The sequence below is a fragment of the Acipenser ruthenus genome, chromosome 5 (assembly GCF_902713425.1).
Source record: "Acipenser ruthenus chromosome 5, fAciRut3.2 maternal haplotype, whole genome shotgun sequence".
Lineage (NCBI taxonomy): Eukaryota > Metazoa > Chordata > Actinopteri > Acipenseriformes > Acipenseridae > Acipenser > Acipenser ruthenus.
The window spans coordinates 4,827,909-4,852,999 of NC_081193.1; the positions used below are offsets into that span (position 1 = coordinate 4,827,909).

At 39.0% G+C, this 25,091-nt stretch overlaps 1 protein-coding gene across 4 annotated transcripts in view; it reads right to left on the minus strand.

Annotated features, from left to right (window-relative positions):
• Positions 1-1,632: 1,632 nt before the first annotated feature.
• Positions 1,633-25,091, minus strand: part of LOC117402843 (mitogen-activated protein kinase kinase kinase 7-like) — a 43,862-nt gene continuing 20,403 nt past the window's right edge. Inside the window, exons 10-17 of one of the 4 annotated variants that reach the window (XM_059023559.1) lie at positions 24,674-24,813; positions 24,005-24,158; positions 12,198-12,278; positions 8,782-8,849; positions 7,525-7,618; positions 6,633-6,694; positions 5,919-6,034; positions 1,633-3,822 (exon numbers count right to left, since the gene is read on the minus strand). In XM_059023559.1, the coding sequence (XP_058879542.1) occupies positions 3,642-3,822; positions 5,919-6,034; positions 6,633-6,694; positions 7,525-7,618; positions 8,782-8,849; positions 12,198-12,278; positions 24,005-24,158; positions 24,674-24,813 (896 nt within the window). In that variant the 3' untranslated portion in view covers positions 1,633-3,641. The remainder of the gene's footprint in view (positions 3,823-5,918; positions 6,035-6,632; positions 6,695-7,524; positions 7,619-8,781; positions 8,850-12,197; positions 12,279-24,004; positions 24,159-24,673; positions 24,814-25,091) is intronic. The other 3 variants (XM_059023560.1, XM_034921388.2, XM_059023561.1) reach the window with 3 other exon arrangements.

Genomic DNA, 25,091 nt, shown 5'->3' on the forward strand with positions numbered 1-25,091 from the left:
GACAGGAACTGTTCGCCCACCTCCTCAGTAGCGGCAATGGACAGTATGTCCTCTTGTGGCCACTGCACTCAAGAGGACAGGCGGTGCCAAATATTCCCACAGTAATTCCGCAAGAACAGTTCCTTGGTGGGAAACAGCTGCCTAGAGCTTTCCCATTTGCTCAGAGTCTGCCGCTTGTTTGGAATCGTGAATCTTTTTCTTCCACAGGGGAGGGGAAGGAGAAGCAGAGGAGTATGAGGAAGATCGTGAGGACGGTTTTCTGCCTGGGCTACTTTCCCAGCTGCGTCATCCGGTCTCCCTTGGCACAGAGCCATGGGGTGAGGACGCAGCCACCTCTCGAACGTAGGGTGATGGGTAAGAGCGCTGAGCAGGAGTGAGGGACGCAGAGCACTCTGTAGAGCTGCGGGAGAGACGTTTCTCCAGCATGCGCTTAGAGAAATGTGCACAAAACTTGCAGAAGCTGCGATTAGCCAGTGCCTCCTTGGCATGCTCTGGCCCCAGGCAGGAAGAGCATCTGCCGGACTTGTCCTCCATACACAGACTCGCCTTGCATGTATCACAGGGATAGAACCTGGGCATCATGCAAGAAGCAAGCAATGCAGTGTACAGTATACAGTTGTTGCCTCAACCTGCTTTAGACATTGACCAAGCAGGACTGAGGGAAGCCTGCTTGTTAGGATGGTACTAACAGCCTTCGTAACGGTGACGCTAAAAGCTGTCATCAAAACTGAATCTAGATACTGTGGATGAGATTGCAAGCAACCACAACCAAAGCGAGTATCTTGGTTCTGCATAGTGCTGCTGATCCCAGCAGCTGCTCTTGCTTGAGTGTGTGTAGTCTCTGTAAAAAACAGAAAAACACACAAGAGAAATCTTTCACTACATAAAACACTTACAGAAATATCAAAACATCTCGTATTTTAGCTAAAAGCCAAAAAGAGAAATAAAATAACTCCAGCCGGAGCTATGCAGCCTTGGGGGAGAACACAAAGACATAAGACTTATGTTGCTGGATCCCTGGGAAGGAGCAACTCAAGCCGCTGGCTTCACGTGGGGCACAAGGTCGCAGCGGGACTTAACAAGCAAAAGGCTGTAGTGAACAATACGCATCAATAGTAAAACTATTACAGCGTTAATGTAATATCGCATACATTTTGTGTAAAACACAATAGTTTGCGAAAAATTATAGTCAGAAGCAAAAAGTATTATCTGAACCAGGCTCTTTGATCAGGTCAGTCTTGAAAGGAAAAATGGCAGAGAGATCTCGGAGCGCAGTCCTTTTGCACCCTCGGGGACGGGCCATGACTACGTCACAGGCTTGCCGAGCCGCTTTGGTATACAATATTCAGGTTTCAGGAGGTAAATACCCATACGGTAATGGTTACATTTTGTACTTGAAGTGATTTATACATTTGGATTTATGTGGAATAAATTATTGCACTAAATGTCATCATAATTGGATTAGCTTTTCTGAGGATACAAGTAAACGTGTAACATGCATACTGCACCTTCAGACTGATTCTTTTAATAATTCCTGACACAGCGGATATTTTTTTCACAAAAATGTTTGTGGAATATGACAGCAATTACTGTTAGGTTGGTTTACATTAAATACACAAATAATCTTGCAGCTTTGTTTTATTTATTTATTTGATTTCATAATAGTTCCTTTGTTGTACAGTGTCACCATTTTCATCCCCATATCTTAAGAAATCAATGATTTTAATCATTTTATGTACATAGTAAACAGATTTAAAACTGAACTCATTAAAACCTAAAAAAAAAAAAAAGCATTTGTGGTCCAAACCACATAGCTTACAGCTTGAAACATGAAATACGTCAGTTATGCCATATTTTACACAGAATGTACTGACAACATATACAACCAAATCCATGACAGGTGCTGAAAACACATGCAAACCAGACAAATCTAGAAAAACAACCCACCTCTGCGACCCAGATTATTATAAAGTACAACATAAACAAAATGCTTCGATTTAAAAAAAAAAAAAAAAAAAAAATGTAAAGCTTGGTAAATATTGCTGAACGTTGAATTGAATACAAGTTACAGTATGTTTACAGTTACAGTATTTGAATAAAAAGGCAGGCCTCGTGCTCCTAACTTTATCAGGGTGCAGTTTCTCATGTGTGTGCATTTACTGAATACAGGTGACCCAAGTAGAATTAAAAAAATAAATAATGACATCATTACTTTGCAGTATTATCCTGATTTGACCTCCTGCTGACAGTTAGAAGTCTAGCCATAGCAACGTTTTATTAACAGAATTTGGCACTTTACGTTACTGAAAAACCCATAAAAAAGGGCCATTGTTTTAGCACGTTTCAAAGACATTCTAAAACTCACATTTGCTTAGCTGGTTAATGGTAATGTCAAGTTTCCATTTCAAATTATGACCCACATGTACAAGCACTTCTGGTATAAAGAGTTTGAGTTTTTGGTTTCTAAGCTGACCTATAATTGCTCGGAGGAAATTCCTGTTTGAAGTAGGATTATGTTGAATCGTTTTCAACAACTTGGAATCAATTCTGAAACATAGCTTTAAAAAAAAAACAAAAAAACCTTCCATTTCCTTTGAATTTAGGTTTGCGCTGCTCCAAATAGGGAGTCAGACTATCATGTTCTAAATTTGAGGCACAAACTAACTGCACTTCTTCATTCATTTAAAACTGTAAGGCAGCATGTGGGTACTTTGACATTTTCAGATAACCTAAAATCTGTAACCATCTTTTCACACTGAATCTGTGCAAAAACCCTCTAGCCCCCCAATGACGTTCAGTGTGTGGATACACTGTTCTACCTCTTTAAACACTGCCAGTGTGTCATGTTCCACCCCTAAAAGTGTAACACTTCTGGAACCACTTTCTTTTCCACAAAACAGATTAACTAGTAGCAGCAGGTCGTGCATGTCATTATTACTATTTTTTCTTTTAATCTATGCATTTTGTTTGATTTTCATAAAATAAATGCATGGAAAACTCAGGCTAAACAATTTTCAACCGGACATTTAGGAAATAATCAGAATAACAATAAAGCTGTGAAAACCAACTACTTTAAAATAAGTAATAAATATACACCCTATTAGTTGTACCAAGGGGCGGACAGAAAACATGAATATTCAAATAAGTTATTGCAAATTTTCCAATATGATATTTCTATAACACCATCTGGTGGTCTGCACACAAACTTGCACTTTGTCTAAATGGGAATATGAAATACGGATTTTCTGTCAACGCCTACTCCATTTCCAAATGTACAACAAAAAAGTAATAATACCAATAATAATAATATAAAAAAGAAACCCAGCTGCATTGGTGAACTTGCTTTCATCCCCCAGCCCAGTTACTGCATATGCAGCAAGCTTACACACAGTAGCTCATTGGTCTCTTACAGTTCAATAAACATTTTTGGATGACCCCGGTCACAAACATACAAACAATGTTTTTTAACCCCTTGTTGAATAGTTCATTAAAATAAGTGAAAAGCTGTTGCAGATGTATAGGTTTCCAGAACACACCAATCAACCTTAAAACAAGTCACTTGTAAAAGGTAGTTTATAAAAGCAGAGCAGTCCATTTATCTGCTGAATGACTCTGGGACAGCGAAGGCCTCGTCCCGGGCATCATGATGTGCCCTGTCTCTTCGGCTGCTGGGCTCTGATGAGCTCCAGCTGTTTCTTGCACTGATGGAAATACGTGGAAAGACTCTTGTTTTCATCCAGTAGTTTTTTGTGTTCTTGTACCAGGCGTGACGTGTTCTGCTGATCTTTTTCATCCTGGTCCAGTTCAGCTATTAGCTCATTCCTGGAAACATTCAAGGAGAAAACACGTTTTTTGACACCGTCAGAATAGCTGATGATTAATTCCTAGCAGAGATGCCAACTTATGAAAGTAGAAAATAGTAGCGGAAATACAGTAGCGTATAGTAGCGGAATTTTTCTTTTTTTTTTTGTAAGGCCAGGGGCTTGATAGCCCTAGAAATTAAAAGGCTCTAGGGTCTGGCAAGCCAATGACCTAATTTTTACTGTTCAATCTATCATTTTGGTAATTGTAAACACAAGGCATTTAGAAATTAACAACCCCAATAAAAATATATATATATATATTTTTAAAATTTGGAATTCTATTTATTCTGGATTATATATTAGTAATGAAAAGCAAGTGCTACCACACCTGGACTAAAATATTCAACCTCAAAACTTTATCAAAATAACAACACCTCGAGAAAGATTTAGCATAGTTTTTTATTTACATTTTTACTACTCTGCAACTATCAAAACACAAAAAGGTGTGTAGTACCCAATAATGAATTCATTATTTAAAAACGAGTTAAACCTCAAAACCATTTGCACAAACAGACAGTATTGGGGAGTGTCAAATTGTGCTTATTGGCTGGTGTTTCTTCGTACCTATGTGAGTGACACAGTCATGACACCCACCATGTTTCACAGAGAAGTCTGTCCGGCAGTATTCACAGCAGCTGTGAGATTGAGACACTCCACTTCTTTTAATTCATAATCATTCTGTGGTAAATTCCTCTCGATATATAAGCCAATCTCGATCTTTTAGATGGAGGAGAGTGATGTTTTTTGTTTGATTATTGATTACTATTTTAATAACTGATAAATAAGGCTGGGATTTTGTCACGGAAAGTTGTACTAAAAATCACGGAGCACACGGTAAATTTGTTCAAAATCAAGGAGGAAGGTGGAAATATTGTGTTAAGTCACGGGGATGAAAATTCAACTATCAAAGACCCGACAGGCATTGAAAATGCAGCTGCAGGTTGACAAAAATCGGGCAGTAGAGTTGCACCTGCAATCAATTGACAGCGCTGAAAAAATTGAAAGTGTGAACGACTTCATTGCAAAGTAAGGCAACCAAGCTAGTTCAACATCATTAGCTAAACCGTGAAACAAGCGTTTTGTTTTTTTTCTGGTTAAGGTAGAATTTCAAGTTGTGTTGGTAAAGTTCAATGTTCTCTACTAAAATTACTTAAACCCAGATTAAAAGCAAGCAAGGCGACACTTAGGCAGTTTCTGAAGGACCCCTAAACTGGTTACTAAGCAACCTGGCTCAGAGCTTTTAGTACGTCAATTAAAATGCCACAATAAACTGTTAGTGAAATACAGTATTATTTAAGAACCATTAATTCATTAAATAAATGAAAACAGGAAAACACACATGGTATTGAAATAATATTTCATAAACGTCCAGGGAGTATACATCATTTATTTATTTATTTATTTAATAAATAATCATAGTATTATACCCCTTCGCGTAGCGCCGTAGCAGAACCTCCAAAATAATAGCTGCTGCGGCCAAATCGTAGCCGTTGGCATCTCTGTCCTAGGTCCATCACAGTTCCACAACCAACTCAAACCGCTGTGGGTGTGTGAAACTGAGCCTGCGTCAGTGTGAATTCCTGTGCTCTAACTAAAACTAAACTAAATCACTCATTTGCACGGTTATGAATAAGATATAATTATCGAGTTGTCAAAGAAACCCAATGTATAGCTTAGTTAGGTAGCTCAGTGTTCCTGCTGCGGGACTCCATATTAGGTGGATAGCCAATATTAGAACTGTGAAAAGTAACCTTTTGTTTCTTAATGGTTTTTTAAAAGTGTTTTGTTTTGGGAAGAGATACCGTGCTAGGAACTATTACTGTTGGTACCCTAGCAACAGCTGTCTTGACATTCCTTAATATTGTAAATAAACCTTCCATCTCCATCAACACCATTGTAAGCAGATACCGGACCCTTTTACACATTTGCTGCCCATTTGACCCAACTCAGATCCACTGCTTACAAAAAACATGTCTCACAGTGAAGTGGTGCAACAGATGCTCCAGTGAGAACAAGGCATTCATCTTATTCAAGTATCCATTGTTAAAAACTTACTTTCTCTGTAGCAGCAATGCAATTTCTGTTTGGACTTTCAGGTATTCCTGTGCCATTTTACAATGTTGTTCAAATACTGCCATGGATTCTTTGGAGTTTGGACAAGGAGCAAGTGGCTGAAAATAAAACACATGTGGTCATTAATTGATACAGCAGCACAGGATGCACTCGACCGCAATGCACATATATTTATACCAGCAATCAAAATCATCTTAAGCTTTTAAAAATAAATTCTAAAATCAAAATCGAAATGTCTCACCAGCTTTGCCAAAATAGACTTATATGCGCATTCCACACTTTATATAGAATCATTTTCTCTATTTGCAACAAGAAGTAATCCAAGCCTAATTAAATTAATATGCTCAAATTTCAGTGTCCTTGAAAACATATTTGTGCAATGAAATCCAGCCAAGTTGCTGAAGTACAAAAACTTGAACCTAGAAGAATATCCTCTTCAAGCAAAGGCCAAAGGCAAAAACAAGTTCTACCTCTGATTTCAAGTCCCCTTGCAGCTAACCTACAAATGCACCAGCCTATTTAACCCTCTGTTTGTACCCTTGTGGATTGTTACAAATAGACAAAAATCACACAGAACCAATGCTGAATGCACACAGAAAACAGCCCCTTTCAAATTAAAAGACAGACTCAAAATGAAACCCAACATTTTCCAGAAGCTAATGCCAAAACCTAATTAGTAAGTATTCACACCAGTACCTGCAATTGGTGATCCAATGTAAGGTACGCCATTGGGATGGGATTATCTGAACCATTAGTATCTGTGGGTATAAAAAAAAAAGTTGGTTTAGCTAGGAATTTAGTTTCACCTCCTTGCCACACAGACTGGTTGTGGCCAATGCTTTATAAACAGGTATAAGACACTGAAATAATGACCGTTTACCTTTATTGCATGACACTACTATGATAGTTATGATGGGGAAATTGCAATCAGTTAGTTGTTCAATGTGACTAAAAAGACATTGGAACAGTACCGCCCAATCATATAAGCAAAACATACACAGTAGGTAAGGAGTGTGAGGGAATACAAGGGTATTAGACCACTGTGATCAGCTGTAATTTTGCCCAAATATTTGGAGAATATGTGAGTGTTATATATGATATAGTTGGGTGTTACATACAAGGTGTACAGTACACACAGGGTTATGCACACAAAAAAACAACCCTGTGGGCTTTTTGATGGATTTATTATTATCATTATTATTATTATTATTATTATTTATTTCTTAGCAGACACCCTTATCCAGGGCGACTTACAATTGTTACAAGATATCACATTATTTCACATTATACAGATAACACATTATTTTTACATACAATTACCCATTTATACAGTTGGGTTTTTACTGGAGCAATCTAGGTAAAGTACCTTGCTCAAGGGTACAACAGCAGTGTCCCCCACTGGGGATTGAACCCACAACCCTCCGGTCAAGAGTCCAGAGCCCTAACCACTACTCCACACTGCTGCCCCCTTAAAATCCACATTAGCGATCAAAAGGTAATCACTTCACCACTGGGATCAATTCTCTTAATTCATCATTTAGAACTCGTAGACTAGTGCTTATAAAGTCTTCTTTCCATAAAATCATACCTGAAGAGTCATCAGCTGACCTCCTGGCTACTTTTTCTGAAGGTGTGATCATCCTCACACTGGGACTGGATGAGCGGCTGCTGTTTCTGCTCCCCTGAAAAAAACGAAAAGAAAACTAGAATACAAAACTTTAAGCGTATTACGTTAATACATTCTGGGTTTAAACTGAACATTATATTTGAAATGAATGAGTGCACCACCAGTCATTTGCGTTTGTTTTTTACTATTAAAAATACAGTTGAAGACTGAAGCAGAAGACACATATTTACAATAAAACATACATTCTGAATTCTACACGAGTACTGGAGCTTTAAAAGGGCACCATGAGACCTGTAAATATTTCATATTATACCAACTATGTTCCCAGAGGTAGAACTGATTTCATGAAATGGCTTGAAAATGAGAAAGCTGTTTCCAGACAGTATTGTTTACTGCACGATAAACTATCACAGTTAGAATTCGATTTGGTTTCCAACGCTAGCGGTGTCTGTTCATGAAAGCGCTCCTTTGTTATTTCAACAAATTCGTTAAATTCACGGTTAGGCCATGTTGAAAGTAAATTATGTACACAGAGTCTTTTCAGTAGCTGTCTCAAGTCAAAATGATTTTTTAAATCCCAGGGTAGTGACTCTGAACTGTTCTCATAATACAGGATAAGTTACACCACCACTGGGTCACAACATAATTCGATATAGCGCTGTGAATGTCAAGAGTGGCACACCCAAAGCCAACAGGATGATGGAGGGGATAAAGAATGCTATATATTTCAACGTTGTCCTGGGAGTTTATGCTTTAGCTTCTAGCAGCATATCATAATCCAGAACTGACAGACACTGGGGTTTTTCATCCCCTCCTCCCCTCTCCTAAATATTACTTGACAGATGTTTCATTCCAAGATATTCAGGCAACTTCTGAATGTGACAAGTGCTGTCACTCTAAAAGATTGCATGTGCCTTCATCAACACAGAAAAGTTAAAGAGAACACAAAAACTAAAAAGAGCTAAACTTTGCAATATGCAACCTGGACAACCATTTACATTTAGACAATAACTACACACTAACACAACACACTTTTTATCTTTTCACAAAGAGATAACAAATATTTCTACAGAGAATGGAAGAGCAATGTTAAAACAATTTCATAAAGCCAAGTCAAAACCAATTGTCCTTAGCAATGCAGGCCTTGTTATATATAACAATGGCTATGAGACTTATACAACAGGCCTTGGCAATGACCCCAGGGTTAATGCACCTTACCTGACTGGAATCTGTCCCAGTTCCCGGAAGGTCCTGAACAGATCTCCGTCTCTGCTGTTCACTGCTTGCTGAACAGAAGACACAACACAGAACAAAATATTAAGAGCTGCTGTGAGCCAAAACAACAAGGGTGCAACTGTTTCCAAGGGACCTGCATTTTTACAAATCCTGAGACAGAGAGAAAGGGAGGAAGAGACACAGATAGGAGGACAAGTGTGTGGAGAGAAAGAGAGACAGACAGCTGCAAAGTTTAACTCAAAAAACGCTGGTCTGTCAACATGCAGCACATCCCCTCCACCCTGACCACTCCTACCACACTCTCCTCTGCCATTTTCTGTCATGTGTTTGAACAGGCTTGTTTGCTTGGGGGCCAGAACTATTTAAGGGATCTTACACTATGGGGTTATCACAGGAAGACTGTTGACACATCCTCCTGTCTCAGCTCCAAGGCTCGTTCTCTTCTGCCTTGATATTGTGTTGTTTTATTAGAACAAAAGAAGAAACTAAGATTCATTCCATCTGGCCCTGGAGGGGAATACATAATTTATTCTCCTCTGGAAAAAGGCCTAACAATGTCCTAGAAGTTCCATCTTGCTATTGATGTATTAAACAGAATACTGCAATCTTCTCTTACTGTCCACCTGCTTGCAGTTGTCAAATAAAAAAAGACAGACATCTAATTTTAGTTTTCTTTTTTCTTCTCTTTAATGTAATAGCCATTCTATTTGACAGGAGAACTGCATTATAGCAACAATGTTTTTGTTGTTCATGAAAGGTGCAAGACTGGCAGCTCTGAAGTCCTCTATCCACAGAGCAGGGATAACACAAGCAGTGGCAATGCCATGAGGTGCATTCCTCAAGCCTGCCTTAGAAAGATTCAATTTCCACTAGCACAAGCATTTGTTGGGCTCTACAGAACCAGGCCGAAATACACATATCTAAATCTGACCCCCTGGAGGAACGAGGCATAAAAATAGGGAAGGGGGTGAGACGGGACGGGACGGGGGGGGGGGAAAGAGGTTTGCAGTACTGCGTAGCAATAAAAGTAAAGAATCTTTGCTCATTAGGGCAACCAAATACTGTTTTCAACCTGACTGCAGGCAGTTAAATTTCAACACCCCTTTAAAATTAATTTAAAGTGCAGTGCCTCAAGTTACAGCTCCTTACATTTATATTGGACAGTGGCTAAGAACTAATATATATTATAGAGAACAAAGGAGGAAAAAAAGGAAACCAAGTAATATAAATAAAACGTGTCACAGAAAACAATAGAATTGTTAACTCAGAAAAAGGGGAATCATTTTTCAGATCTGCAGCAAAATATCCACTTGGTTCACTGCAGTTACAATTTTAAAGTGGTATGCTGTACAATATAATTCAAAGCTTGAAGGCACTGGAAGAAAAATCTGTCAACGTGATGGTCTTTAATGTTAAAGATTCATTACTCGATGTACATAGAAACATGCTGTTTTGCTGCCCATGCTGTTCACAAAATTGTACAATGAATGATTGCAAGGGGACACACTGTAATATACATGAACACAGAGAGTTAAAGTAAAGAAGTGCAGAAACCCAAATCTTTCCAGAAACTTGATTTCATCACTACTGACAACCAAATAAAGCATTAAAGAGCACATGACATCGTTTGACATTGTTGCAATGGATCAATCATAGCCAGGTCATTCTGTGATAGATCAGGACAACGCGAGCACAGCACCACCTGTGCTGGGTGCTTTTTATTGGGTGGTTTTGAGCAACACCCACTGACTTTCAAATGTCTGCATCCATTTGAGCTAGACACTTAACCCTGGTGTCATTTTCTTGGAAATGGCTTGATGAATCCACCTCCATGATGAACTGGTTACGTTCTGTACCATATCCATGATTGAACTTGCTCTAAAGAATCATAAAATACATAGTTGTTTATAAAGCCAATATCTCAAAGTGTCAAGCCTATCATACAGAAAAAGCATGTGACCATATTAAGTTGAATGAAGTGTACCCAAATGAAGAGAGTCAGGTTATTCAATCTGGAGCCTATTTAGAAAATAACACCAAAATTAAAATGTAAGGGTTTCCAAAACAAACTGAGCGGGTGCCCTATTGAAACGATCAAGTCAGGTGATGAATATTTGTGTCAATACTGTGGGACTACATTTGTTGTCCTATAAAGCACATTGAATTTCAGTACTTAACTTCCCAATAATTAAAAAAAAAAACGCTAAACAAAATAAATGCAAATAAAAATCGAGTTTAAGTGCTGGTGCTTAATCATTTCATCATTATCTGGAATCTTCAAAAAAGCATATTTTAGAATTGCTTCCAGAAACAATAAAAAAGGAGGCTTTGTGCCATCGCTTTTGCTTTGTTTCACAAAAGCAGTAATTTGTATTCCTAGAAGCAATCTCAGCAGATTGTTTTGAGGGATGTCCCCCTATTGACAGGGATTTGGGAATTGAACCTTTGTTTTTGTCTCATCAAATTGCACCATCAACTTTTGCATGAAGTGAAAATGAGACCCATAAACATCAAATAGAGTATGTCATAGGTACTTTAATCTGTCACACCATTTTTTCTGACAATGCACTGTGCATTAAGATTTAGGTTCAGAAAAAAATATTTAATCAAAATAAAACAAAAAGCAAAAAGCAAAGTTAGCAGTATTTGTCATACAAAATCTTATAATATAAATTTACAGCATTTTACTTGCATAATAACAAAAATGAAATCCACAACATACATTGACTTTAAATGCAAAATGTACTCTTCCACATGGAAATCTACAAGAATTATCAGTGTGCTACCAGTAGCAGCATGCTGCAAAGCAAGGTGAGTTACATAAAGTTCCAAAGGCTTTTATTTATTTATTTATTTATTTATTTATTTAAGTATACCCGAAAAAACAGGTATGTAAACAAAAAAGCTTATGAGATGCGGAGGTACTTCTTTCTCCAGATCTTTTTGACATACACCCTTATGTAGTTCAACAGCAACAACAACAACCACCACCACAACAACCACAAACAACAACAACAACAACTTTTAAAATTGCATAGCCAATGGTTGACAGCTCAGGATGAATGAATGGAAATACATTTGAAATGGTATTGTCCTAATCCAGGCAAAATGATATCAAGCAATAATAGAGTGGTGGCATAACAGCCTGGAGTGATACAAATCCAACTATTAGCAGGGCAGGTGTTTCATTCAATGTGAAGAAATTATCTGGTTTTGGGATTGGTGGTATTGCTTGGGTTAAGGGTTAGGAACCTAGTGAAAAGCAAACACACACACACACACACACACACGCGCACGCACACGCACGCACGCACACGCACAAGCACAAAGCAAACCTTGCTGATCCAGCCACACCAGCTACCCAGCCAGATGCAGAGGCCAGTTGTTAGCACTGGTACCTGATATGAAGATCTTGGGAACATCCAGAATGGTGCCAAAAGAAGCAGTTTTACGGTGGCCTCGTTTAGGCTTGGGGCGTGCTGCAAAAATACACATATACAGCTGCATACACATGCAAAACTACACAGAGTACCAAAGTATGTTAACAGTCAACCCACCCCCTATCTTTTCAGACTACAGTTCATGCAAAACATCTACATGCAGAAGCAACAAACATTATGTCAACATGGAAAGCACAGCTGTTAAGGCAAGGCCTCATATTGTAAGCCTTTCAAACAAATACAAAACAAAAACAACATTTCCATTCCTCTACTATGATCATCTAGTTTACTGAAAAACATGATGCATGCTTTAAAAGTAAATACTATGGACTGTTTATGCACAATGTCTTATTAATTTGGAGTCCTCTCATTAGGATACATTTAGTTAAAGGTTGAATTAATAAAGATTGTATTACTTTGAAAATGAGCTCATATTAAAAGCACAATTTATTAGGCCAGGTGCACATATGCATAGACTGGATCCAGCTGAGGTGAGGGGTAAATGCTCGGGTTAGTTCACACATGGCGTGGCTGCCAGCAACAGTGGGCAGCTATCCCTGAAATGTAACCAAGTGGAATGGAATATAAAGAATGGTTACTGGTATCGTAAGTAAATGCAGTATATTTTTATACCACCCTGCATTTAATCCAAAGTGGTTTTCCTGTCCCACCTCATCCCTACACACAACCCTATTGGGGTCCAGGCCGTTTGTTCGTTATAGAGAGGTTTGTTATAGCGAATAAATGAAGGATAAACTGTTGAAGTAAATTAATGAGATGAGATTGTGAAAAAGTAGAATTACACGTGCCTGTTCGTCTCATGTATGCAGTATTCTGCCTTTGCTTTATCTGATTCGTTAAAGAATTAAAACGCAGTACAGAAAGCAAAAAGCCAAAATTGAAGCTGCGCTTTTATTCAAAATCAATCTGACATGAATCTTTTCAAAGTGCACCAAATCTTAATCCAACATCCCAAATCCCAAACTGAGTTTTTATTCCAAATCACGACATGAAAAGTTCCTCAAGTTTGACAACCTATATTCACGTCACGACAGAGATATGCCAGCGTTACTCCTTTTTTTCAAATGATCAATATAGTTTCCAGCTTTGTAGCAACATAAAATGATTTTTGTTTTGACTTCACAGCGCACTCTTTTTATTAAGACAAAAGAGTCGACTTCACTGCGGAGATGGCATCCCGTGCGTTTAGACCAGGATGCTGACAGTGTAGGTTTATATTATCTTTTTTTTTTGGGGGGGGGGGGGGGGGGGTCCAGGGGCCAGGTTTGTTATAGCCAAAGGTTTGTTATAATGAAGGGCATTATAGCGAGAGTGTACTGTATTTCGTTTAAACTGTGTGTAGCGGTGAGTCTCAGCACCACATGAACTGTACAGCTGAAAATTCAATTCAGTGTGGAGATAAAATAATTCCAATGAACCAATAGAGTTGCACGTGTCAGATTACAGGACTGGGAAATTACATGACACTGATGGACTTTGACATTTTAAACTACTGCCTCACAGGACAAGCTACGCAAAGCCATTAGATGCAGAATACGCATGACAACAGGAAACAATCAGTCCAACACAGTAATGTTAAGCATGTTTTTTATCCTATAATTTTTCATCACAATGTTTTTTTTACACAAGTTTGTTTTTAGTACATCATTTTCTACATCTATTTTATTGTGAGCACAGATCAGTCTAAAAAAACATGCATTTTTAAAAACATATAGTATAGGCTCAGGGACTGAATTTCAGCATGGGTTCGTGGGAACTGCACATTTTCCAAGTTGCTCCCGCATATCTACAACTTTCAGTACGGGAAAATCTCGCAGAGATATTTTAAGACTGCAAGCTACTGTATTTTTCACCCAATTTAGAATGCCTGAAACGCTACAACAATCTCTAAGGAACTGGGTGTCAGTGACAAAAGCACTATGAGCCGCATTCTGAGTAGTGCTGGATAAAATAAATAAATAAATAAATAAATAAAAGTAGTACCAGATATTTTAAATGCCGCTAGATTTTTATTCTCTCATACGTGATTCTGGGCCAACATCTTTAAGCATTATAGAAACTCAGTACACTGCAGTAAGTAAACAGTTTTGGGAAAAAAGACAATACAATCTATCTCGGTGTTCTTTTGCAAACAGTGACTTTCACTTTAAAAAAAAAAAAAAAATGGAGCACTGGTTAAAAAGAAAAGCACCTTGCACCGACGAGGCAGACGATTCTTCTGCTGCAGGCAAAAAAAGTCTGTCGGAGCCGTTAAATGAAAACGGTGCATAAAGACAAAAAAAAAAAAAAAAAAAAAAAAAAAGACACATTTCAGCCAAACTTTCTCAAGATTTACACATGGCTGGAGTTTAACTAGACGCTGTTACAAAACGTCTACATTGAGACATTCTAGTGGCAGTACACACAACACAGCTTTAAAGAAGAAACGCAGAGTAGAAACTTCACGTTAGGCAATGGCAAAAGCAATGGAGAGTGCTCAGTCTCACAGTGATGAACAGCTGTTAGGTCTCCTGAAAGCAGCTTATTTTATTGCAGAAAATAAGTTAGCAAAGTCTTTACAGCACTTGTCGAGTTTTTGAAGCAGATGGAGTGCCCAACCTTTCAACATTTCAGGTCAGAGGAAGGGAGCGGCTATGGCACATATATGAATGACAAAGGTTTGGCAGAAATGCATGAAGCCATTGCAAGCACTTTGGTGGAGGATCTTGATAATTCAGTGAGGCCCAGCCCTGTGATTGGTTTGATTTTAGATGAGTCAACAGACATCAGCAATAGTAAGAGGCTTATCACTTATGTCCAGTACATAGCAAACAATAAACCTTGGACAACATTTTACAGTAATGTGGAAGTCATGGATGGAAAGGCAGAAACCATTTTTCAAGAAGTTAACAAGTTACTTAGCGAGAAAGGCATAGATGGGAGAAAACTTGTAGCAGTGTGTACTGATGGAGCTGCAGTTATGACAGGATGCCGCCAGAGAGTAGTGCAAAAACCGAGGCAAGAATACAATTCAGAATTAGCAGGAGTGCACTGTACAACACACAGGCTTTCGCTGAGTGCCAGTGATGCAGCAAAATCAGTAGTACAGGTAACAAAATTCCATTAAGACTTAACCCTCCTATTATGTTCAGAATTTAGGTACATCTGTTGTGTTTTGGGACATATAGACCCGATGCAATTTCAAACGAATTTAAAACAGCCTTAAATTGATTAAATGTTTTTATTTGCAAAGGTTTCAGTCTTTTATGCTCTTTTAGTCCAGGAGCTGTGATAAAACTTCTTTGACTGTCCACCTGGGAGCTCCTCATTTTGGAAAATAAAATAACAAATTAAAGAAGTTTGTTTTATTCCTGCACACAAAATCTACATAGATAAATGCCACGGGTCACAGTGACCCGAAAAAATTTGTATACAAACAAACATCTCGAAGGTTCTGTTTTCTGTGTATAAGTTCATGACCCCAACTTAGGAAAAGTCATAAAATAGTATACAGAAAATGAAATGAAAAATAGCATTTAAGCTAATTGGAAACTACAGTTGGGTCAAATAGACCCAAAAACTAATAGGAGGGTTAAGGTCCATTTTCTTTTTTTTTTTTTGTAGTTCGGCTGTAAGGAGCAATAAGCTGCACGAGTTGCAGAGACAATTGGAGGAACCCACTTTAAAGTTTACCCAGCCACATGCAGTGCGATGGCTGTCAATTCACAGCACTATTTCAGTAGTCTGCAGAACACTGAAATCCCTGAGATGTACTGGAACACATTGCTGCCTCCCACACAGGATACAGACAAAGCCAAAGGTGTGCTAAATTAAGTAAGACAGTTTAATTTTGTGTCCCTTTGTCATTTAATGATGGATGTTTTAACGCACATTGTTCTTCTCTCCAAGCATTTTCAAAGAGAAAGCTTAGTTTTTTCCACTGTACAGCCAGTGGTACATGGTACTAAAGCAGCACTGAGACATGTAATAGTTAATCCTGGTGAATCAGAGCAGGAATTCTTTAACTCCCTTGAAGGTAATAAATTTAAAAGGAGAAAAAGCTGTTTGATTGCCACACTCAGAAGGCAGCTTTTGATAATGTGAATAGCAGATACGTGAGCTCCTTAATTGTTGAAATTGAGCGACGTTTTCCTGCCGATACTATGATTCAGCACAGTGAATCCGCAATGAATGAATGATTTATTGATTGCAATTGCACATGATTTAATGAACTGTGATGGGCGCTCAGGGCCTGAGTGAATGATAAATCTGGCCGGAGGCCTCGCCCCTTGGTGCCCGAGGGCTACCTGACTACGCACTAAATATGAACCACTCAGCACTCAGGTAAGGAAAACCCCCCATCTCACATATTTAATTTCTAATGTACGAGGAAACCTCAGGGAATCCGTGGCTGAGGGTAGCCCTTCCTCCAGACTAAGCGGTCGACTCCCGTTTCAGCCTCCCAACGTGTGACAGTGGCCGAAACAAAAGAAGTGACATGGAAAAATAACACATGTAGTCCTTATGTGCTTGCTGATGACGTGTTGGTTAGGGGCGGATTCTCCTTCCAGAAAAGCAACCAAGTTTACAAATCTTCTCACCTGGTTTTCTGTTTGATAGTCTACTGAAACACTTCTCCACTTCTGTATGTGCAGAGGTAGCTAGATCAGAGTTTACACAGCTGAAACAGATTATGGGTCTCAAATGACACATGCTCATTATGTCTTTTCAACAGTTTACATAAGAGATTGAAAAGCTTGTGCAAATAGCAATGGTCATCCCTGTTGCAAGTGTCTCCTTTGAGTGTGGATTCAGAGTGAAATCTAAATTCCGAAATTCGCTGAATAATCATAACTTGACAAGCCTGATGATCATTTCAGAACTGATGAGATTCTGGGATCAAACGAGCAAGATGGGCTGAATGGTCTCCTCTTGTTTGTAAACTTTCTTATGTTCTTAACTAGGCCCTTCCAGAGAGCACTTTTTCAGCAGGGCAGCTGCAAAATGGAAACAAATGAAAAAGAGAAGCGGGCAAACAATGAAGCTGTAAAATAAATTGAAAAAATGAAGGCTGTACATAGTTTTAGATGTTTACATTTTAGAGACTGTATATAGTTTCAAAGTTCTTGAAATTTACAGTTGCAAAGGATCTACAGTTTTGTTATGGTGCACTGCTGGACACTCGATTCAGGAAAAAAAGATAGGATGCTTTTGGAATATTTAATTTCATACAACCAGATGATTCATACAAGCAGAGGTTTTGTTGAGCAGCTTTAAAGTCATTCACATTAACCCTTTGCGGTCCAATGTCTGACCCTGTCCGATATCATCAAAAAGACGTCAAGCACAGGTCTCTAGTCGTTTTTAATCCGGAAAAAGCAGAGAAAACGATTCAATGGCCGAGTGAGACCGATAGGAGCTGAGAGAAGCCGGGAAAAAAAAAAGGGGCTTATCTCATGAATACGGATAGTCCCGACCCACATACATAACACAGACATAAACAAACAAGATAGCTGCTTCCGCATCCCGTGCTCAAAGACTATCATAGACATTTGCCAAACTTTTTGAGATGTTAGAGTAATAAAATGATGACTTGGATCGTATTATTGAGGAGTTTGGTGATAAAACGAGTGATCAGGAGATGATTTATCGGTATGCACTACTATGTAGAGGTATGTAAAAAATACAGTGAACAAGGGGTGGGGCGGGGTTGGAGATGCAGTACTGAGTGTCCTGTTGATATGCAGTGCCTTTTAAACCTGTTTTACTGTGAAAAAAATACTTTTAAACAGCGCGTCTAAAATAAACTGCGCTGAATAAATGGACCGCTAAGGGTTACTAATTGTTATACAATACATACAATACAAATTACTTACTTGAAGCAACACCAGTGTGAATGATGATGCAGCATAATATAAATAGTTTTTTTAAATGCAAAAGTGCCTTTGTTTGCCATTCCCCCCTAAAATTTTGGAATCCTCATTGGCAGCATAGGTGGAAATCCCCCAGCACACAATTAAATTCAAGCTCTGAGGTTTACAAAATTCTATATTAAACAAAACAAAATAATTCATTAAAGTCAACTATTTTCTTTAAAGTGTTATCTGGACAACCAGATATGATCTCAAGTCATGTGCTGCCCAAATAAATATACCTCAATTGATACTTGATAAAGACTATCCAAGTTCCATAAAAGCTCATAGAAAGTTAAATATCAGACTTGTTTGAAACAGAAGCATAATTTAATAAATCAGGCAAATGAAGTGTCTAATAAAACGACTTGCAAAAAAAAAAAAAAAAAAAAATCATTATGTCAAAAACTTGTAAGATTTTCAGTTGAGATTATATATATATATATATATATATATATATATATATATATATATATATATATACCCCTTCTCAGTCTAACTTCCGTTTGTCTCTCCCTTTTGATACAGTATCTGAACTGAAGAAAAGCTGCGCTGCCACTTTATAACACAGACATCTTATTCAACATTCGTTTTTATAACTAAAATATTAGGCCTATTACGTGGTTCTTTCCTAATGCATTTACTTTTTTGCTGCGAGAAGCGCTGCGGCTTTCTCCGGGAGATGAGACGCTTCAGCCCTGCTTCGGCAGCCGAACCTGGGGCGAGCCCATTCCCTCTTCCCCTCTCCCGACCCGCTCCCCTTCTCACACTTGATTTGCTTGTCTGTCGCTTCAAACTGAAATCGTGACCGTCGTTTAGCCAGGCTAGTTATAGTTTAAAAACTGCTAATTAAAATGATACATGAGTGGGAATGTAACCTCTTTTTATTTTTGTAAAAAATATAGCGTTGATTATATGGTGCTTTATGCATGGTTAAGGGCGAGACCCAGTGGTCTAGTTTTGCCAAGGGCTTCTGGGCGAATCCCGAAGTTACCACTTTTTTTCGGCACTCACCCGCGTCCAATCGCGCAAATCTAGATTGGCCCAGAACTTGAACAAGACGACTGGGCAAAACCTGTTTTTTCAACAGTTTTCACTGGATTTCGGGGCTGGCCTGGGTGAGTCTAGTTTCATCCAACGCTTCAAAATCGATGCTGGGCCAATCTAGTTTTGCCTATGCCAATTATTTGGGCGAGTCTAGTTTTGCATTTCTACACCCTCCTCTGCCAGCTTCCAAGTGTGTGCCGGGGTGCCTGCCTCACCTCCACTTCTGACAACAATGTAGCGACTGTGTGCTGGGTTTCCAGCGGCAGTGCTGAAAAGGCAGGACACCAGGCCTGGTTTTAGTAGCAATTAAAAACTAATCTTTATTAGCTCTCTCTCCCAAAAAGTTAAGTCAAAAAGTCTCGCTCCTCCATACGTGCAGACAAACTCACCAGAGAGAGAGAGAGAGAGAGAGAGAGAGAGAGAGAGAGAGAGAGAGAGAGAGAGAGAGAGAGAGAGAGAGAGAGAGAGAGAGAGAGAGAGAGAGAGAGAGAGAGAGAGAGAGAGAGAGAGAGAGAGAGAATATAGATATAATTATTCTCCACGAGACGTGGTGCCGTGCTGATGTGTCCACTCACTGTCCCTCAGGCTACAGGGAGATTATAGTGCCCTCCCTGAAACACTGACACGTAAAGCGTGGCAGAGACTCAGGGGGGGTCATTGTGTGGTACAGAGAGGAGCTCACTGACCATATTAGGCCAGTAAGAACAGGAGAGACCCTGTGGCTAAAAATTAGTAATAACATTGTCACTTGCCAAACAGATATCTAGAAATAGAAACCCTAATACACACATTTCAAAACACACAGTATCAAACACACAAAAAACAGGAGTAACTCTAAAAATAGTAAATCGGAAAAACAACCAAAAGAATAAATGAAAAGAAAAGTGGTTTGATGAAGACTGTAAAACGAGAAGAAAAAAACTAAGACAGCTATTCAATAAAAAACATAAATATCCAGACAGCCCAGATTTACGCCTCAGATACTGTGAGACTTAAACAACACAAAAACACGGCAAAATTGAGGAGTCAATTAACCAGAATATTTTTTGGGAAACCTGGAACAACCTAAATTCAACAAAAACAGAAGAATTGGCCATCCAAAATGGAAACATTTTGAAAACCGTTACAAAAAAATACAAAACTAAGAACAAAAAACTCAAAATTCCATTTGCGAAAAACTAAAAAATTTTGAATCCCCAAGACACTGGAGTGCTATTGGACCCTAAATAGAAATTATACCCTGGCAGAATACCTGGTAACTCAGAAACACAATGCAGAGGCAGATCCTGACCAAATACCGGCTCAGTGACCACAAACTGGCCATTGAAAAGGGCCGACACAGGCAAACCTGGCTGGCCAGGGAGAAAAGGCTCTGTGGTCACTGTGAGACAGGAGAGGTCGAGACAGAGATTCACTTCCTAACACACTGTGAAAAATATAAAAACATAAGGGACATTTTCTTCCCCAAATTCAGCGATTTAGTCCCAGAATTCCCCAAAATGTATGATACCCAGAAGCTGTCAATCTTGCTGGGGGAAGACAAACACATAGCCATACTGGCTGGTCAATACGTGGCGACCTGTCATAGCCTGAGGGACAAACTGTGAACACGTCACACTAGAAAGGGAAAAGAGAGAGAGAGGGATGGAGGGAGGGATTCTGTTTAACCCTTTGCAGTCCATTTATTAAGTGCGTGTCAGGCGTGTCAGGTCCAATTTATTTTCACACACGCAGTTCATTTTAGACGCGCTGTTTAAAAAGTATTTTTTTCCACAGTCAAACGGGTTTAAAAGGCCCTGCATATTGTGGTCCTATATCGGACCTGGTCCAACATAGGACCGCAAAGGGTTAATATACAGGGAGCGAGGGGGGTTACTGTTTAACCCTTTGCGGTCCTATGTCGGACCTGGTCCGACATTGCAATTATTCCTATCCGGTCCATTGTCGGACCCTGTATCAGCGCACAGACTATCACGGACATTTGCAGAGCTTTTTTGAGATGTTATAGTAATAAAATAATGACTTGGATTGCATTATTGAGGAGTTTGGTGATAAAACGAGTGATCAGGAGATGATTGATCGGTATGTACGACTATTATTATTATTATTATTATTATTATTATTTATTTCTTAGCATATGTGAAAGCGATAGCGAACGAAAGGATGGGGCAGGGCTGGAGATGCCTAGTGAGTGCTTTGTTGATATGCAGGGCCTTTTAAACCCGTTTGACTGTGGGAAAAAATACTTTTAAACAGCGCGTCTAAAATTAACTGCGTGTGCGAAAATAAATTGGACCTGACGCGCACTTAATAAATGGACTGCAAAGGGTTAAGAGAGGAAGGAGGGATGCTGTTTATTATTAAAATACATGTTTTCTCTGTATATTTTAGTTGTTTATGCCATGTATGTGCTTTGGCAACACAATTATTTTTTATTGTCATGCCAATAATTTGAATTGAATTTGAGAAACAGTAAAGTGCAGGCAAACTCGCCACAAACACACACGAGAGAGAAATAATATGTTAATTGTTCATTTTGAAATCTTCTTTTGTTTCATCTTCATTAAAAGACAGTTAAGATTGTAACAAGGTCAATAAGCTCCTGTTATATTTCACATATTTATTTGTCACTTGTATGTTTTATTTTTATAATTGTACACTTTGATTTGATTAGTGCATGCTTTTTTTTATATATTGTCGACTAGCACTTTGTAATTGATTGATCACTTTCTAGTAGCTTCTCCACTCAGTCCCCTTGTAATGCCTTATTGGGCACCAAGTTATCGATAGTTTTACCCACCTGTGTGTGGCGAGTTTACCAGTGCATATGAAGGAGCAAGACTTTTTGACAACTTTTTGGGGGAGAGAGAGAGAGAGCTAATGAAAAGAGTCGTTTTAATTGCTATTAAAACCAGCCCTGGTGTCCTGCCTTTTCAGCACCGCCGCTGGAAACCCAGCACACAGTTGCAACATTGTTGTCAGAAGTGGAGGCAAGGCAGGTATCCTGGCACACACTTGGAAGCTGACAGAGGATAGTGTAGAAATGCAACACTAGACTCAAATAATTGGCATAGGCAAAACTAGATTGGCCCAGCATCAATGTTGAAGCTTTGGACTATGTCTTTTTCAAGTTCTGGGCCAATCTAGATTCGCTCGATTGGACGCGGGCGAGTGCCTAAAAAAAGTGTTAACTTCTGGATTCGCCCAAAAGCCCTTGGTGAAATTAGATTGGCCCGGGCAAAACTAGACTTGCCAGACCACCGGGTTTCACCCTTAACATATATACACTGATGCACAATGAATACGCAACAGTCTAAGTTTTACATCAATAGCATTGGGCACAAACATAATGTTACTTACATTTTAAATAGTGAGCAGATAGGTTTGTTGATTGCTTGAGTAGTATTGTTCCTTGGGATACCAAAATACTGAGTTCAAGTCATGTGATTTCATAAAAACGCCAAGTGCCCAGTGTTTGGTATTTGAGTTTAGTTAAAATTGCCAAAATGAGTTGATTAAGAATCTGTATAAATAGCCATCTGAAAATACATGATTTTAATTAACGCAAGAACAGCGAAAGATACAACCATGTCCCGCTTGAGTAATGAAGGTGGCCTGGTTGCTATCGGCATGATTGAAGGCAGCCTGTCTGTTAGAGAAGTTGCCCAGACTAGTCCAGAGAAACCAGCTCTGTGAGACACAGGCCACGTCCTGGAAGGCAGGTGGTCACCAAACCGGCCCAGGACCGCTATGCTGACTGTTGCGTTGTTCAAGCCAACCGGTGGAAGTGTGATGATGTTGGGAGGAATCTCCTTTAACACAAGAACGCCTCTGGTGCAGATTGAGGGCAACCTTACTGCTCAGCAATACATTGACGAAGTCCTTGAGGCAACAGTTTTTCTGTTCCTGCAAGCCAATCAGGAAGTGTCGATTTTCCAGCAGGACAATGCAAGACCACACAGTGCCAGGATTACAGTTGCACGACTTCAAGAAAACAATGTCAAGGTCTTGCCGTTGCCAGCTTTTTCTCTTGACCTGTCCAATAGAATATCTGCGGGACCAAATCGCCAGTGCCATCCACAGGAGACAACCGCAACCAGCCCACCTCAGTCTATCCAGAGGCTGATCAGGTCTATGCGTCAACGCTGCCAGGATTGTGTTAATGCTCAGGGAGGTCATATCAGATACTAACTTTGTTGTAATGTTTTCATTTTGACAGTGTGTCACGTTTTATACTGATTCTTTGATCTGTATTTTTGTTCACATTTTCTGTGATTCTGTTTGATATCTATGTTTAAAATATTTGATAAAATCCATTGGACCTGAGGGTTGTGTTTCTTTTGTTCATCAGTATGTATGTGTGTATATATCACATTACAAAATGACTCAGAGTATGGAAAGATGCATGCTGGGAAGAACAAGAGAAAGGAAAAAAGGAAGGATGGATAAGAGCGCAAACAGAAGTATGCAATGGCAGTGGGCCGGACATGTAGCAAGAAGAACAGACCATCGCTGGACAAAGGAGATATTAGACTGGATTCCAAGAGATAAAGCGACCATGAAGACGACCTCCAGGAAGATAGCAAGATGAAATTAGGAAACACGCCAGAGCAACGTGGATGAGGGATGCAGCAGACAGGCTTTTGTGGAAGAATCTTAGGGATGCCTTCATCCAGCAGCGGATTGATGGATGATTTTATATATAACTATATATAAAATACATACATACATAAATAAATAAAACAAAAAGAAGTTTCAGGGACTGCATCAATGAAAATGCACAGGCATCTTGTTTTTCTCAGTCACCTGTACTTCCAAACGGTATCCTTGGACCCAGTTCAGACAGGTCAGCGCTCATCCTCTTGTTTTCTGCAGAAGTAACAGGCCTGCCTCTGACCTCTGGCAGGCTTTCCACACTGCCACCTCGAGACAGTGGCAGAGTCATACGACCCGAATCCCCCTAGCAAAGAAGACATCTTTGTTCATTCATGTTTTTGCAACATGAATAAAGCTACAATACGGTATATTACCAGGGTCGACATCCACGGTACGTACAAGTAAAGATGGAGTGTGACCTACATACAGATGGAATGCTGTTACTATGTAGTTGAACGTTTTCCTTCCTGTCTAGAAGCCATAATTAAGAACGATGCTGGAACAAGGAGCTACACTGGATTGAGACTTGGACATATTATTAAAAGGGAAGGCTGAAGGCAATTTGGTCTTGCACAGTCTCTTGACAGTACTACTATACAAACAACTCCCCTAACATACTGGAAACAGACCCTACTAAAAAAGAGCTTATATGTTTATACCATCTAACAACTTATTAATGTTCTTTAGGTTATAAAAAGAGAACAGTCTGTCATATCAACATCAAAGCTGGTTCTTCCCAACAAACCTTGACAATACTGATCAAACAGAAAGTAGCTTAAAACGAATAACTGTATGGATTCACAAATGTAATTAATGTACCTTGTGTTTAAACTGCTGTGCAAACTTTGATTCAATTCGCTTGATAGTGTCATTGGTAGCATTGGCCTGGAAGTCTCCTGGTTCCACATTTATATCACTCATGTTACTACTGTTTGTGGAGGTGTAATCCACATAGGGTCCTAATGAAGAACAAACAAAACGATTATTACGCTGCATAAATATACAACAGAACATCATTTAATAGAAGCAATATGAACATTATATTTTAAACTGAAGCAGTCAGGTTTTTAAATAGACTAATGAACACATTATTGCAATGCAGAAATAAACATTAAAAAAAAAGAAAAACTTAGAAAAAGCTGCATCGCCTTATTTCCGTCAATGGAAAGATTGCAGATGCAATCCAAAGCTTTGTCATGATTGCTTCAACTTATCCTGGATTAGTGTAAAGTTTTAA